This window comes from Rhea pennata, chromosome 2, assembly GCF_028389875.1.
Source record: "Rhea pennata isolate bPtePen1 chromosome 2, bPtePen1.pri, whole genome shotgun sequence".
Classification (NCBI taxonomy): domain Eukaryota; kingdom Metazoa; phylum Chordata; class Aves; order Rheiformes; family Rheidae; genus Rhea; species Rhea pennata.
Window position 1 is genome coordinate 126,331,850 of NC_084664.1, and position 15,150 is coordinate 126,346,999.

General features: G+C 35.4%; 1 protein-coding gene across 2 annotated transcripts in view; it reads left to right on the top strand.

Annotated features, from left to right (window-relative positions):
• Nucleotides 1-12,754, top strand: part of PDE7A (phosphodiesterase 7A) — a 76,141-nt gene extending 63,387 nt beyond the window's left edge. For both annotated transcript variants that reach the window (XM_062568204.1, XM_062568203.1), the window contains 8 exons: nt 2,252-2,347; nt 5,332-5,432; nt 6,963-7,094; nt 7,391-7,482; nt 8,080-8,224; nt 9,142-9,238; nt 10,309-10,389; nt 11,779-12,754. In XM_062568204.1, the coding sequence (XP_062424188.1) occupies nt 2,252-2,347; nt 5,332-5,432; nt 6,963-7,094; nt 7,391-7,482; nt 8,080-8,224; nt 9,142-9,238; nt 10,309-10,389; nt 11,779-11,990 (956 nt within the window). In that variant the 3' untranslated portion in view covers nt 11,991-12,754. The remainder of the gene's footprint in view (nt 1-2,251; nt 2,348-5,331; nt 5,433-6,962; nt 7,095-7,390; nt 7,483-8,079; nt 8,225-9,141; nt 9,239-10,308; nt 10,390-11,778) is intronic.
• Nucleotides 12,755-15,150: the final 2,396 nt, after the last annotated feature.

Sequence of the window (15,150 nt, forward strand, 5' to 3'; positions counted from 1 at the left end):
ATAAATTTCATCAGGTAGTATGTTTTGATTTAACAGTCTTTAAATTCTGGTTTGCGTGTCTACTCTGTTAAAATACCATTGCTGTTGGTACTGATAATAATCTTTAACTGTAGAACAGGCTCATCTTATTCTTTGTAGGTTGTTGTTCTCTCTTTTTTTTAATTATAAGTAGTAATTTGATGTAAGTTAACAAATAAATTTGCTCATTTAAGTCTTTTTTTTTTTTAATGATAGAATGCTGTTAATGTATCTGGCTGTGTCCAGAAAGTCACTTATACTGAACAGTTCTTTTTCGGGGAAGTGTAATATTGGGTAGAATAGTTGTACTACAGCACAATACAATGAAAAGGCAGAATAGTATAAATGCATTGTAATTCTGAAAATTTATAGAATGTCTAGAGATTCCGGAGCTGGGCAGACAGAAGGTGCTCTACGTGTAGCTTGCCCAAAGTATAAGAAGGAAGACAAGATTATGATTATTTTTATGCACCTGTTAGAAACAGTGGTAGGAACTACAGAAGGAGATGGTAAAAATAAGTTAAAGTGTGATTACATTATGAATGGCAGATAGAAAATAGGAATAGAACAGAAATAGAAAACAGATCTGTAAACGTTCTGGAAAGTAGAAAGGCTGCTGTGGAAATTGTGTGAATTTTTATATTACAGCATGTGGCACTGGAAGCTGAGTTTTGACGAATGGAAGAGAGAGGCAGGGGGGTCAGCTGCCAAGGAGGCGTTGGAGAGCCGGCCCGGAGAGCTCTCGGAGCCCGAAAGCAGCCGCTGAGGGTTTCGATCAGTGGAACGGAGCTGGTAGCAGAGATGCAGTTAGAGCGTTTAAAGTTAGCGGAAGGAAACAGAAATGTTCAGAAATGATAACATAGCCTCAGAGGATAGTTGTCTTCCCTGTTTTGGTGAAGGGATGCTCGGCTTAATCTAGTATAAAACTAATGTCCTCGCAGTTTGATTTGATGCAGCAAATGGTTGTATAAAATGAGGACAGTAAAGATTTTTACAAGTAGAATGATAAAAGGTAGGTAGGTAGGTAATTTAGGTAGGTAATTTATAATCTTTAGACTAGTTAAAACTGAATGAAGAAGGCTGTAGGGGCAAGCTAATGTGTGTAAGAATGGCTTATTTCAGATTGTTTAGCATTTCAAAATAAGCTGAAATCATCCTGTTTGTACAAAGCTTTCACTACCTATTTAGCATTAATTTTTCCAAATATGTTTCATTTACTGTCAGTACAGCTTTTCTTGTAGAAGACTTTCTACACCATCATCTTTGCATCCTAACAGTCGTCTTAGGAGGACATTTAAAACAGATAGTTTTGTTCTTAAAATTTTTTAAGGGGAGAATGCTGCGTATAGAACTGCGTGATGAGCTGCCCTGTATAAGCCTGTAAGAAAGAAGCTACTGACTAAATGTTTGAATAATTGTTTATTTTAGTGCGAGGAAGTGGCATGCACATGCAAATACTTCAAGCCTGACAATAAGCTAAATTTAGCAGAAATTTTTTTCTTTGTGTACCTCAGTTTCTGTCTGTGGTAGGTGCTTTCCATTCTGTTAAATGAAGACTGTCACAGTAAATGTACCAAAACTGAGTAATCTGTCACTACACGTTGTTTGCAGTGTATTTCATTTGCAAGCTATTTCTTCCTGCCTCTTGCAATGTCATAACAAGTAAAAATGTAAGTGGTTGTAATATTAAAGCTACCAGTAGGCAAAATATAGTGTAATCTTGTAACAGTACTAAATTCATAGAAAAATGTATTTTTTTTCCATCAATTTCCAGGTGAAATAAGGAATAGTGTAGCAAAATGCATGAAATGAGATGAAATTATGAGATAGCATATGTACAGTATACATTAACTGACAGTATTTGTTAGCTTTTTTCTTTACCTGATTATTTTTTTTCTTAAGCTGTATGTCTGTTCATAAAAATTATGATGTGATATACCAAAAAGCTGAATATTGTTTCTAACAGGTTTGCGTGTTGAAAACTGGCATTTTTAATTTTGAGTAACATTTTCCTCTTATTGGTCAGTGCACAATACCAATGATGACTAGAGGAGACAGTTAATGGAATTATGATATATGATAAAATTTAATATTTGTCATAAAATGGTGTAGAAAAGTTTGCTTGTATAACTTTTGTGGCAAATCTGTTTGAAATATCTTTTTTTTTTTTTTTTTTTGACAAGTCACTGATTTCATGACTTCCAATGAATTAGTATTTTCATCTTATTTTTAGGAAACAGTCTAGTCAGCTTAACCTTCCATCTGTTTAATCTTCATGGACTAATTGAACACTTCCAGTTAGATACGATGAAACTTCGTAGATTTTTGGGTAAATACAGATTTTTATTATAGTGAATATTGCTGTTTATCCACATTTTAAGTTATTAACTTAAGTACTGGTTAGAGTTTAGCAACAAGGTTTGAAAAGTACTAATCCAGTCCAGTCTGTGCAGTGATTAAAGTGTATTGATTGGGACAAAATCTCTTAAGAGTTTCTATGAGTATAGAAATTCCATATTAAATCCAAAAAAGTATTAACAACTTTAGTAGTTTCTTAGCAGATACTGTATTATATTTATATAAATCTAAATAATCAATAATGTATGTGAATTCCTTCGCATGTCTTTTAGGGGGGAATGCATAGCCCTTTCTTTGTTTTGATTTTTCAGTTCTGTTTTAATCTTCATTTTGGAAAGGTTAAAAATACAGTTCCCTGACTATACTGATCATGTCATATTTAACCATGCCAATATAATGCTGTATCTTCCTTGTTCAAACTCTTGTACAAATATTCATTATACTATAGGCATACTTTATAGTTGGAGGAAGAGACTATTTTTCTAGAATGCTTGGGCCTGTAGCAGTGAAATGCTTTTATGGAAAAAAAATGTAAATACAATGTAGAATATTCAAACCAAGTGGTACTGTTGCTTGACAGCTGAAAGAAATGTCTGTCTGTATCCAGATATCACAGACACCAATGGGATGCTTCCTTCATTCTGTTCTCCTGTGACTGTACCTTTTATTTCATTCTGTGGTGTGAGGGGCTAATTCTTAACAGAGCCAGGAGAAACAAGCTTTTTGTTCCTAGTAGCAGGCTTTCACAGTTGCAGAGAAAAAATATTTCTGTGATTATAAAGCCTGTTATTTAACAGAGGAGAAATGATGTTCAGAAGGCTTTTCTCCTCTTTCAAATGAAAGGACCCTTCTCTGTTTTCACTATTGAGTTCTTTCTGCTTTAGAAACTATTGGTTTCTCTGACATGTGCTTCATGTTGTTCTAAAGTAGACTCAATTACTTCTAATTTCAAAAATGCAGAACAGTTGACTTGACCGATATATTGGAAGGTGAAAAAAGGTGGTTATAGAAATGCGATCTTAGGCTGCTCAGGTTGTAACTGAGTGTGTTTTGCTTTGTCTTCTTATCTCCTGGTTAATTGAGATTCAGCAAAAGAGAGGACTTGAGTTGAAAGACCAATTAGGAATAATTGGATTAGTTTGCTAATTATCACTCTAAGCAAGTATGGCTACTTAAAGCTGTAAGCCACTAAAATAAGATCAGACTTCAGTGGAAGATGGCAAAACCTTATTCTACAATTGGAATTGGCCATCTTTCCCTTTTTGTCAGAGCCTTCTACTTAATAGCAGTACAGAAACATTTCTTAACTCTATCTCTACATATCTGTCCATTTAAGAAATCTCTCTTCCAAATGCAACTTCTCAGCATGAACTTAAATCATTCTTTTCTTTTGATACTTTTTATACCCTGGTTCAAAGTAATCTGAAGACCAAATACAGAAGACTAGGATAGCTCAAATGGTTCTTATAGCCACATGAAGTTCACTTCTAATTTGAGAACTTACTGGAATCTTTTCTTCTTCTTCTTCTTCTTCTTCTTCTTCTTCTTCTTCTTCTTCTTCTTCTTCTTTTTTTTTTTTTTTTTTTTTTTTTTTTCCCAGTAAGGGAGGAAATCTGGTTTTAGTCCTCAATGGGATCTCAACATTTTATTTTAATATATTTTTATATTCATAAAAAGTTTACATATGTGCATATATATGTATGTATGCACACATATGTTTTAAAATGTATGTGTGTATGTGTCAGTGTGTACATACATATATATAAATATGTATGTGTGTCTTTGTGATTTTGAAGGTTGCTTGGAAATCTCCTGTCTCTTCCTTCTGTATATTTCCAACTTCTTTTTCCAGACTCAAACAGGAGAGAGAAAATATATAAGGTACCAGATTAGTGTAAACATAGGGTTTCATTAGTTAATATTTTGACTTTTCAGGAGCTCTGAATCTTCACAGATATCATGGCAATAATGCTGTAACATTAGAGTCACAGGAATCAATTGCATGGAGGGTACTGGCTTGTAAACTGGATTGGAAAAGAAGTTGTGGGTATGTTTAACTGAGTGGGACTGATGGACTGTAATCAGTCAGGAAAGTGTTCTTTTAAGGTTTGCTCTGAAAAGCTAATGTGTTACATCAGGCAAAACTCTCCAATTTAGAATATATTTTGGTTGCTGTGCTTCAGATCTTTTTCCCCTCCTTCATTTTAAATATTATAGATCTTTTACCCTGTGCACTGCACTCTAGTTAATGTGGATACCCTTTAAGACATTTAACCTATAATACTGACAGACAGTCAGGAGGATGGGGGATAGAGGAGGAAAGGAAGGAACCATTTAAATAGAGAAGATATATCTAGAAGGGGTTAGATAGACCACCATCTAAAAGAAGTTCTTTTTTAAATTGCATATAGGCCTAAGTTTGCTTGAGTACAAGTATCAGAAGATGCCCAAACTGTGTAGAGGTGGCCTCCCCTGAGCACTCTCCTGAAGGGGAAAGAAAAGCACTTCATATGACAGTAAAGCAGTGCCTACTTCCTCTGGCCCTGTCTGTTTTCAAGGCAGCCAGCATGATATGAAGTCATCCTGATGTTCTGGTAAATAGTATCATCTTCATTTTGTATTCCAGGTTGCCTCAACATTCAGACAGGCTAGATTATCAAAGGGAATCTTTCCTGGGAAGTTCTCAAAGTCGAAGTATCTCAAATTATGTGTTGATTTCAAGTTGTATAATTTTTGCTCTGAGATGGTTTTACATAAAGTTGATTTCTTTTAAAAAACACTGTTTTTTCACATAAAAACCTTTTATACCAAGATGTCAAGTTTATCAACTTGACATTTTTATGTGTGCATAACTTGTGATATTGCATAATGTTTCTGTGCCTAAAAAGGACGTATAAAATGCAATTGAAAAAATGCTATTTTATTTAAATTCGGCTATTTGTTATTTTCCTGCAGTTATGGTTCAAGAAGATTATCACAGTCAAAACCCTTATCATAATGCAGTTCATGCTGCTGATGTGACTCAGGCCATGCACTGTTATTTGAAAGAACCTAAGGTAAGGGAGCATTGACAGTTTTACATTGCATGTAAACATAGAAATATATGTATTTATTTTTATGTGTATACATATATGGTTTGTGTGTGCACATATATCTATCTATCCATATCTGTATCTATACACACACACACACGCACACACACACACAGCCACCCACTTTTTACAAAAAAGGGATAAGAAAAACCGCAACTTGCAGACTACTGAAACAGAGGGAAAGACTGCCATGCTACTGAGGCTGTGATTTCACACTTGACAGGAAACTTTTTTCTTTCACCTGCTCTGTGCTAGTGATGTCTTTTTTGTTACTTTGTGGTGAACCAGACTAGGGAATTGATTAAGACTGCAGCTATTTAACATACCACTGTGCTCAAAGAAATTTCTGTGGAATTGCATCCTAGGTCAGAGCTAGCAATAATAAATCTGTAATTCCTGCGTTTAGTTTTTTGGGAGTTTTCTCCAGAAGCTACTGTTTATCTTGCTTTTTCATCTTTGGTGTTAATGGATAGTATGCTTGTGCCAAAAGTACAATGTAGCAAAACATCAAGAGTTTTCTTTCTCCTTCCGTCCCTCTTTTCTTCCCTTCCTTCCTCCCATATGGTTTGGAAGCTCAGAGTATTTTTGATTAATATTCATGAAGAAAGTTTTGTAATACTTCAGACGTGATATAGACTATATTTTTAGTAGCACGTACAGCTCAAATGGTTCTGTTACATTAAGTGCAGTACAAGCATGTGAGAGATGACTGGCAGCAAGTGTGACAAGGAGTTTAGTATAGGCTGATGTGCTTGCAGGCTATTGCATTTCACCGAGATGGGAACGTTGTGCAGGCAGGTCTGTCCTCTTTCAGTTTTAGCAATGAGGTCTAGCTTGTGTTGAGTTGTAGCTCAAAAACGTCTTAACCATAAGGTAGTAACAGGAAGAACAGCTAAGAATAGTGAAAATAAGTCCATGCAGTTGCATACGTAATTAATCAAAGTACACATTTCTTGAAAATATGAGCTGTTAATTTAGGCAGATTTTCCCTTCTTCAGTTCCTTTCCTAGTAGGCTTAGAAAGAAGATTGTGAATAAGAGTAGAAAGCAATTCTGAGCAGTTCTTGAGGTTTCTTCCTTTTAAAATGAAAGGTTTTTGTGTTGTTTAAACTACATTCATTGTATTTAAGGTAGAATCTTCACATACATAGAGAGACTTCAGTAAATGAGATGGATAGCTTATTTTAAGAATTCATTGTTTTGCGGACTCTTCCTATAAAGAGCATTTCATCACCAGCCAGAAACTAGCATCTTCTGTGACTGAATCTTCTCATTCTTAAAGAATAATGCTTAAGCTAGTGTTGAAATGTTTGTAACTTTCGGGGAAATATTTAAGAGAGTCAGTGGAATATTAATCTTATGTCATTAAACTTTTCTCTGACTTTCTGTTGGCTTTTAATTAGTGAAAAAGAAAAACAAAACTAAGACACCTGGGCACTTTTTCTAGGAGTATACTTATATTGCTAACAGAATTACTTTTATTATTATCTTACAGCTTTCCAAATCTTTAACTCCATGGGATATTCTGCTCAGCTTAATTGCAGCTGCCACACATGATTTGGATCATCCAGGCGTTAACCAACCTTTCCTAATTAAAACAAACCATTACTTAGCAACTTTATATAAGGTAAGGAGGAAATTAATTGCTTTGTTAGAACTAGGTCTGAGCCTGAGAACTATAGAAAAAGAATATAAATTGCAATATCCTTATCTAGTTGTAGGTTTGAAACTAGAGATTGTTTCCATGCTACTGGGATAGAATCTGTGCAGACTGATAAAGTATTCAAGATTTTTGAGTTTTAACACATCTTTTTTTCAGAAACTGTGTGGTACAGCTCTTAGTTTATAGCTATTCAGTTGCCTTAAAAAAAAAAAAAAAAAAAAGCCATTGATTGATACCTGTACTACTATTTTCATTTGCAGAATACCTCAGTATTAGAGAACCATCACTGGAGATCAGCAGTAGGGTTGTTGAGAGAATCTGGCTTATTTGCACATATGTCATTAGAAAACAGGTATGTTTATATAGAATTATATAGATTAATTTAAGACCCAAGTTAGCTGAGAGCTTTGCAAAACAACTTAAATTATTGCATGGCAATTCATAATCTACATTTTGTATTCAGATCTATTTTAAGAATTCTTGAATATCTTGTTGCTAGAGTACTTCATGGTGCAATATGATATTTGGAAAATAGCATTTACTGTGAGCACATTGCAGATATGTATTCATATAGTCAACCACCTGTTTAGATTGAAGTTGGCAGCCTTTTCTGTCACCTCAATGTAATTTAAAATATAGTCTTTTCACCTACTTTAACTATAAATAAACAGTAAACAATGCATTTGTTTTTTTTTTTTAAAAAAAAAAAAAAAGAGAAATCCTCTTTTAGTCTCCCTGAGAGCTGCCTATGAAATGTCTCAGTATTTCAGTAAACATTGTAGGGCTTTTTCAAAGAAAACTCGGAAAAAATCCTCTGAGAATGCTCATCAGAAAGTTATTATGACTTGCATTGGTATAATACTGAATATGATATAACTATTGTAAATCTGATGCTGGTTATTTTTCTTAATGGTCCTGCTTTTGGAATGTTTGGTATCACTAATTTCAGGCAGCTGATGGAAAGTCAGATAGGTGATCTCATTCTTGCCACAGACATCAGTCAGCAAAATGAGTATCTGTCCATGTTTCGATCACATTTGGATAGAGGAGACCTATGTTTAGAGGATGCAAACCATCGTCACTTCATTTTACAGGTGATTTTTTAGTAATACTTTTGAAAACATCATTTTAGCTTCAAAAATAATTTACTTAGAATGCTAAATACTTCTCTCAGGCTATCTTCAGCTTTCAAAGTGAAGTAAAAATGTCTTTAGCTTTTTTGTTTTGTTAGAAGAAGGGTTGTGCCCTCTGCTTCTGTCCCTCCTCCCCTTCCAGCCCTTGTCCCAAGTGGTGTCATGTGTTGGTTAGCTTGATAACTTAGCGCTACTAAACCAAGGAGGGATTTCTTTCCAAGACAAGGGAGAGTAGTTCTGATGCCTCCAGTGTAGTCTCAGAACTGTGAAATGCTTCATCAGATCATATTCAGCAGCAAAAGTACTGCTAGTACTCAAAGTTTGTTGCTGTGCAACAGAGAGGTTTAGTAACTTTTAAAAACAAAAGCCTTGAGAAAATCTGCAAAAGTTCACAGAAATTTTTAGTATTAGGTTCATTGTACTGACTGTAAAAGAAAATGAACAAACAAGTCAGAAGTTCTGTCTCGTTCAAACCATTGCTGAAAAAGGAGAGGACTGACTGGAGAGTTACAAACACAAAATACTGTTTGCTTACTTTTGCTTTCTTTGACATTTCCTTTTCTGAGTTTATTATTGTCTTCTAAGTTAGTGAATAAAATCAATGAATCACTGACTTCATGAATACAGTGCCCCTGAAATTTTTTTGATTGTATTTCCAAATTACTCAGAGCTGATAATGAGATCTGATAGTTCCCTGAGCTATTTTTTAAAATACAATATAGAACATAATTTTAGAGGAAAGCACAAACGGTAGGTAGATAGGTTTGTTATTCACAAATGTTAAGTAATCTTCTGTCAGAAAATAAATAAATAAAGATGTTTGTTTTGGCTGGAAAGGAGAAAGTCAGGTGACCTAACACCATATGTTAACTTACTAGATGGCTTTGAAGTGTGCTGATATTTGTAATCCCTGTCGGACTTGGGAGCTGAGTAAGCAGTGGAGTGAAAAGGTAACAGAGGAATTCTTCCATCAAGGCAAGTAAGAGTAGAAGTACTCTGATCTGTTAATAGATATGTATATACATTGTGAAAAGAGCAATCATGAGTCAGAACTGCTTGCAATTAAAGGGATTTATATTTAGGATGAATAGAGATTTACAAGACAGCATGTAGGATTTTTTTTCATTGGTTATATTTCTTGCAAAATGTTGATAGTACTAACACCTGATGAAGAATCTGCTTAAAATCTGAATCTAGAATGGCTGGTTCAATAGATCCTTCAGCCTGAAAGGTGTTTCAGATGAACAGTTACGTTAACTTTACACATACCTAGTGGGTTTCAGTAAATTATGAAACACACTCTTGCAAAGACTTCATAATCTTGTTCCTTCATCTGTTCAAGAAAAAAAAATTGTAACATTTTTAAGTAATTTTTTTAAGAACAGAATTTAAAGGAGAACTTACTTGCAGAGTTGTAACTTAATGTTGAATTAGGAAAGTATAGGATGATCAGGTAGTTAGTTGGAAAGTTGTGCCATGAACTGCATATTAATCATTGTATCTTTGTTAATTATATGTCACTGATTTGAGAAACTATGCATTAATTTGTGCATAGGTATGATAACTGGAGAACATGGACTATTTGGTGCTGATCATGTGAAGTTTTGTATTCAATATCAATGATGTGCAGGCAGAGCAACAAATAAACACCTTCAATGAGAAATTTTTGATTTTTTTATCATTTTTTTTTTTTTTTGCAAAGGGGGAAATCTTAGAGTGCTGTAGAAATCAGAAATTAGGAGTTTTTGTAAGGAAGGGTGTTAATCCTCTGGAAGCGTATGATTGATGTTGATTATTGCTTATCTCATGAGAAACGCACAGAACTGTTAGTCTCATGACAGACCTGTGTGTTTTCTTGGGAGATGAAGGTAAATCATTACCTCCTGCTAGATACCAGCCTTGGTATGTAACCTGCTCTCCAAACTGTCCGTGAAGAAACCGGTATTAGATAACCCACTTCTGTTAGTGTGTGATAATTCCCTTTGGGCTTACGAAGCTTTTGGACTTAGTGACCTAACAGTTCTACTAAACTTCTGTTCCTTCAGGAGACATTGAAAAGAAGTATCACTTGGGCGTGAGTCCACTGTGTGACCGGCAGACAGAAACTATTGCCAACATCCAGATTGGTAACTGCAGTTAAATTTATTTTAGTAGATTTCTTTCAGGATGCAATTTGAAAATTTGGAAGAAAAGTGTTTTACATACGTTTCCTAGCAGTTGTAACTGGTCCCTATGTGTTTTGGCAGCAGTTCTTTGCAAAGAACAATTTTTCTTTCTTTGCTGTAACTTCTTCCCCTTGAATTCAGTGTTTATGAAAGATGCTCCATTGACAGTTGTGGGGTCTGAAGTCTCTTGCAGAGCAGGTACAGCATGGGAATCAAATATCTAAGTTTTCTGTGCTGCGGCTCAGTGCTTTACTAATCTGGACCAACCCTGCTGGGGAGAAGAGGCTGTTCGTTCCCTTTGCTCTTTTCAGTCTCTGGGGCCTTTTGTAATGAAGTTGCCAAAAAAGGATTCCAGATGATTTAGCTTTCTGGAACACTACTATTCATTTTAAATGCAGCCTTAAAAAGGGTGCGGGACAGAGGTTTGATGCAGAACCATGAATACCCGTTATATTATCTTTTGTTTTTTGGTAACTTGAGTTGGATTTATACTAGCAAAGGGTTGACTATTATTTTCTATAGTTATTTTTAAAATAAAGTTGGTTTTGTATATAGATTAAATGGGACTGAGTTAAAAAAATATAGTAAGGAAAATAAACTCCCACATAACATGAATTAGTGCTTCAAATTAATTTCAACAGATCAGATTTTGTTTTCATCAGCGGCATTTTTAATTTAGAAGCTGTTAATCATACACTTTTGTAACTGACAGATTAAAGCAAACAAGTTTTGATAATTTTGATACCATTGAATTTGGTTCATAGAAATAGAATTTATAAATAGGCATACCCACACACACGTGTACACACAAACTCTTATATAAAAGGCTCTTTACATATTGGTGCTCTGTAGCCTTTTTCTTTAAAAGGGACTAACTTGTCTGATTGTATTATCAGTGTTTTTAATGAGCTTAATATTGTGAAATCATCTGTATTTTTTTGCCTGTGTAATATAGTTCAGCTTATCTGTGGCATAATTTGTTATGAAATCTTTTTCTTTTAGACATTTAGGTTTTCTAGACTAGTTTGGCTTTGTTTCTGGTGTTTAGATTCTTTTTATTTCCCCCCCCCCGATGTTCTCCAGTATTTCCTTTCATTTGGTTATTGTTCTCAAACAAAGAAGGTTAATTTATAAACCAATATAATGCCATCCTTTTTACTGACCAGTAAAATCTTCTATATTTTGAGCGATTATTTTATAAAGGTGCTCTAAATAGTGAAATGAGTTGTTCAGTGCAAGCTGGAGAATTGTCTGTGTTGTTTAATTATTGTTACTAGCTTCTATTTAAACTAGTCTGAGTTTTTCTCTCTCTCTCCCCCCCCCCCAACTTGGCTTTGTTTGTTTTTAAAGGTTTTATGACCTTCTTAGTGGAGCCTCTGTTTGCGGAGTGGGCCCGGTTCTCAAACACCAGGCTGTCGCAGACCATGCTTGGGCACCTGGGACTGAATAAGGCCAGCTGGAAGGGAGCGCAGCGAGAGCAGTCCAGCGGCGGCGGCGATGCTGATGCTGCTTTCGGGGAAATGGACTCCGACATATTACCTCAGGAACCTCGACTGTCCTGACCTCAACCTCCATGACAAAACTGCCTCTTCTCTTGGTATCTGCACAGTCGGATTAAAGGCGAAGATACTTGCCTGCCCAAGGTTTTGGTAAAATGGTAAAATGATGCCAGCATTATTTATTTCCGAGTTTTCCTTTGACAGACCGTTTGAACCTGAAATTTTTTTTAACTGCAAGATCTGAACACAGAGCAATATGCATACGCCTCAGTTGGTTTTTGTTTGGAGCCTTGAATATGCAAAGCACAGCAGTGACTGAGCCTTGAAGGAACAGTACGAAAATTTCATTGCACCACTTTTTTTCTTTTTTCTTGTGTGTGTGAAGTTTGAAATATGGTCTTCAAATCTAAGACTTGAGATGGATTGTTCCACTTTCTTGGAATTGAGCAAGACTCGCATAAATGTTTTCAAAGCATACCTTCCACTCAGTCCCTGTTTTAATACGGAAATGTGAAGTGCCCATCCTCTGCTGCCTCTGGCAAGACTTGATGTTTACAAATGTACTCTGAAACTATTGGTTCTAGACTTCACCTTTGTGCATGGCTGTGAAGGAACCACTAACCTGGATTTTTTTGTTTGTTTGTTTTTTTGAAAAAGATCAAATCTGAGACTGCAGCTCTTGTTTCTTTGGATGCCAGAAAAGCCTCCCATTTGCCATAATTTTGTTTGTGCACTGGGAACTGAGCATTCATCATAGAGCACAACCAAGCTTTACTCCAGTGCTATATGGGAATGCAATTTTTTAAAAGCAGAAAACACTTCTGAATTTGGGAAGGGAAGGGGGGGAGGGGGGGGAAGCGTCTGAACTGCGTTGCGATTCTGCAGTGAAAACATTGCATGTTGTTTTCACTATTGTACACTTGAACTGCACATGCAAGAAAAAGGTGGAATGTCTAAACACCATAATCAGCTCAGGGTATTTGCCAATCTGAAATAAAGTGGGATGGGAAGCGTGTCCTTCAGAACAAGGGTACAAATGCCCCTTTCGCTGCAGTGTGTATGTATGTGTGGGTGTGTGAGTATGTCTGGGGTTGGGGAGGGAGGGAGGGAGGGTGCTGGGAAGGGTTTGAACGGCAACTTTTTTTTTTTATTTATTCTTTTAGAATGTGACAATTTCATGAACAGCCACATCGGGGAGGAAACTGTAACAAATTGCTACAGATGCCTTAAACTATGCACAAAGCTAAGTGACCAAATTTGTTTTTGATTTGAAAAAAAAATAAAAAAGTGCATTGTTTACTTATTCCTCCCTCTACTGAAACATTACCCATTAATGGGTTTTTGATGGGAAAAGGAGAAATGTTTTTTAGGACAAAATTAAAGGACTAATTTTAAACTTAAAACATTCCATTTTTGTAATTTCTTTTACGTTGTTTTAAGTACAGTAAGCACAACTGTAATCTAGTTTGAGAAACTGGTGCTTTCTTTTAGTTCATTTGTATTTCCCTGTTATTATTGTAAACGACTGTTTATTAATTCTGTTTACAGTTTGTTGCAACAGCCATTTTGGGAGAGAGCTTCAGTGTAAAGCCATTTGTAAAGGCTTTGCCATGTTCATTTTAATATGTGCCTGTTGCTGTTAACTTTTAATTAATAAAAAAATCTTTTCACATTATGCTCCTGTACATTTAAGTTACAATTGAGTCTAGCATTATGGAAAGGTATTAAGGTTACACTCAGCTTCCTCTGTAAAACTTAGCCCATTTTTGGATTTGGAAATACTAGTCCTCATATGCCAAAACTTGCCACCTCTTCGAGCTTGGCCTTTTACTGTTTTAAAAACAAATTCTGATTTACCCGTTTGTCTAAAATTGTTTATTCTTCCATGTTCCCTGAAGTAATAAAGTACTCAAAGTGGCCATGTTTAAAGAAATAAATTTACAATTAAACCACTTATTGAACTTGTGTGAAGTTCCTTCCTTTGCTGTCAGTGCAGGTTCTTGTTATTGTCTCACTTCAGTAGAGAGGATCAAGTGTTAATATGAGCTTGGGTTAGAGCTTGCAGTAACAGAAAAGCCTATTTAAAGGCAGCCTGTTAAAAAGGGTGGCAATTGCCAACGTTCATTGGAACTTGCAAATCAAAGCTGCTGTGCATTTGTGTAACTTATTACAGAGAGACTGCAGCTAAGTTCCCTTCCAGTCTAAGCTCTATAGAGGAGTAGGGCTAAGTGTGGAAAAGTATTGATGTCTCTGATGTTTTTGAATAAAACATATACCAGGGCTGCAACTATTTTTAAAAGCAACCGTTAAAATCAGTATCTGATGTTGTCTTCTGCAATTCACATTCTTTGAAATGTGACTTAAAGACAGGACCTCAACATAAATACAAATTTTCTATTCACTGCAGGCAATTTATATGCATATTTTAATGTAAATTCATTATTTTAAAAATAATGGAAATATAAATAAATACATTGCAATTTTGCTATGTATGTATAAGAAACGCGTGATTCTCTAATATTATGTAACACTCTTGTGAACATTTCATAAGGGTGGCCTATTCTGATGGGAACCAGTACAGTTTGTCAAAAGGCTGAAAGAAAACAAATAATTTTGTTTTATGCCAGCTTTCCTAGGACGGGGCTTCTGTCTTATAGCATCACACCATCAGATTTAGAAAGACTGGTTCTAATCCTCTCATTAGAGTATGTGGAAGATTCTGACACTTGACTGACTTTCAAGAAAAAAAGTTTTTTTTTTTTTTTTTTAAGTAAGTGCTGTCTAGAAATTCCCTTCAAAAATTCATATTGCATTTAAGATCTCATAGCTGCAGGAATGTTGAATTGGTTCAGGTGAAAGCTAAGAGCATGCATATGCCAGGAGCACACCTAATGCATTACAACTGCTGACAGCTGGTCAGTCCATGCAGCTCCAGAAATGTGTTATGGGATGGTATCAGGTCCATAAATTGCTTTAATCTACAAATCTGCTCCCACTGACTCATGCCATTCACTAACATAGGCATAGCCTAAGGTCTGTATCTCTCTGTACAAGGTACTTGTCCAGTGTGAATGTCCTTAGTTTGAATACTTCTGCTTGAGCTGTTTTTCCGTGGGCAGTGGCATTGTATACATAAAAACAAAGTTTAAGTAAAAAGATACAAATTAGGGTATAGAAAGATCTAAAATAAAGCATTTGATGACTGCTTTGTGATTTTATTTTT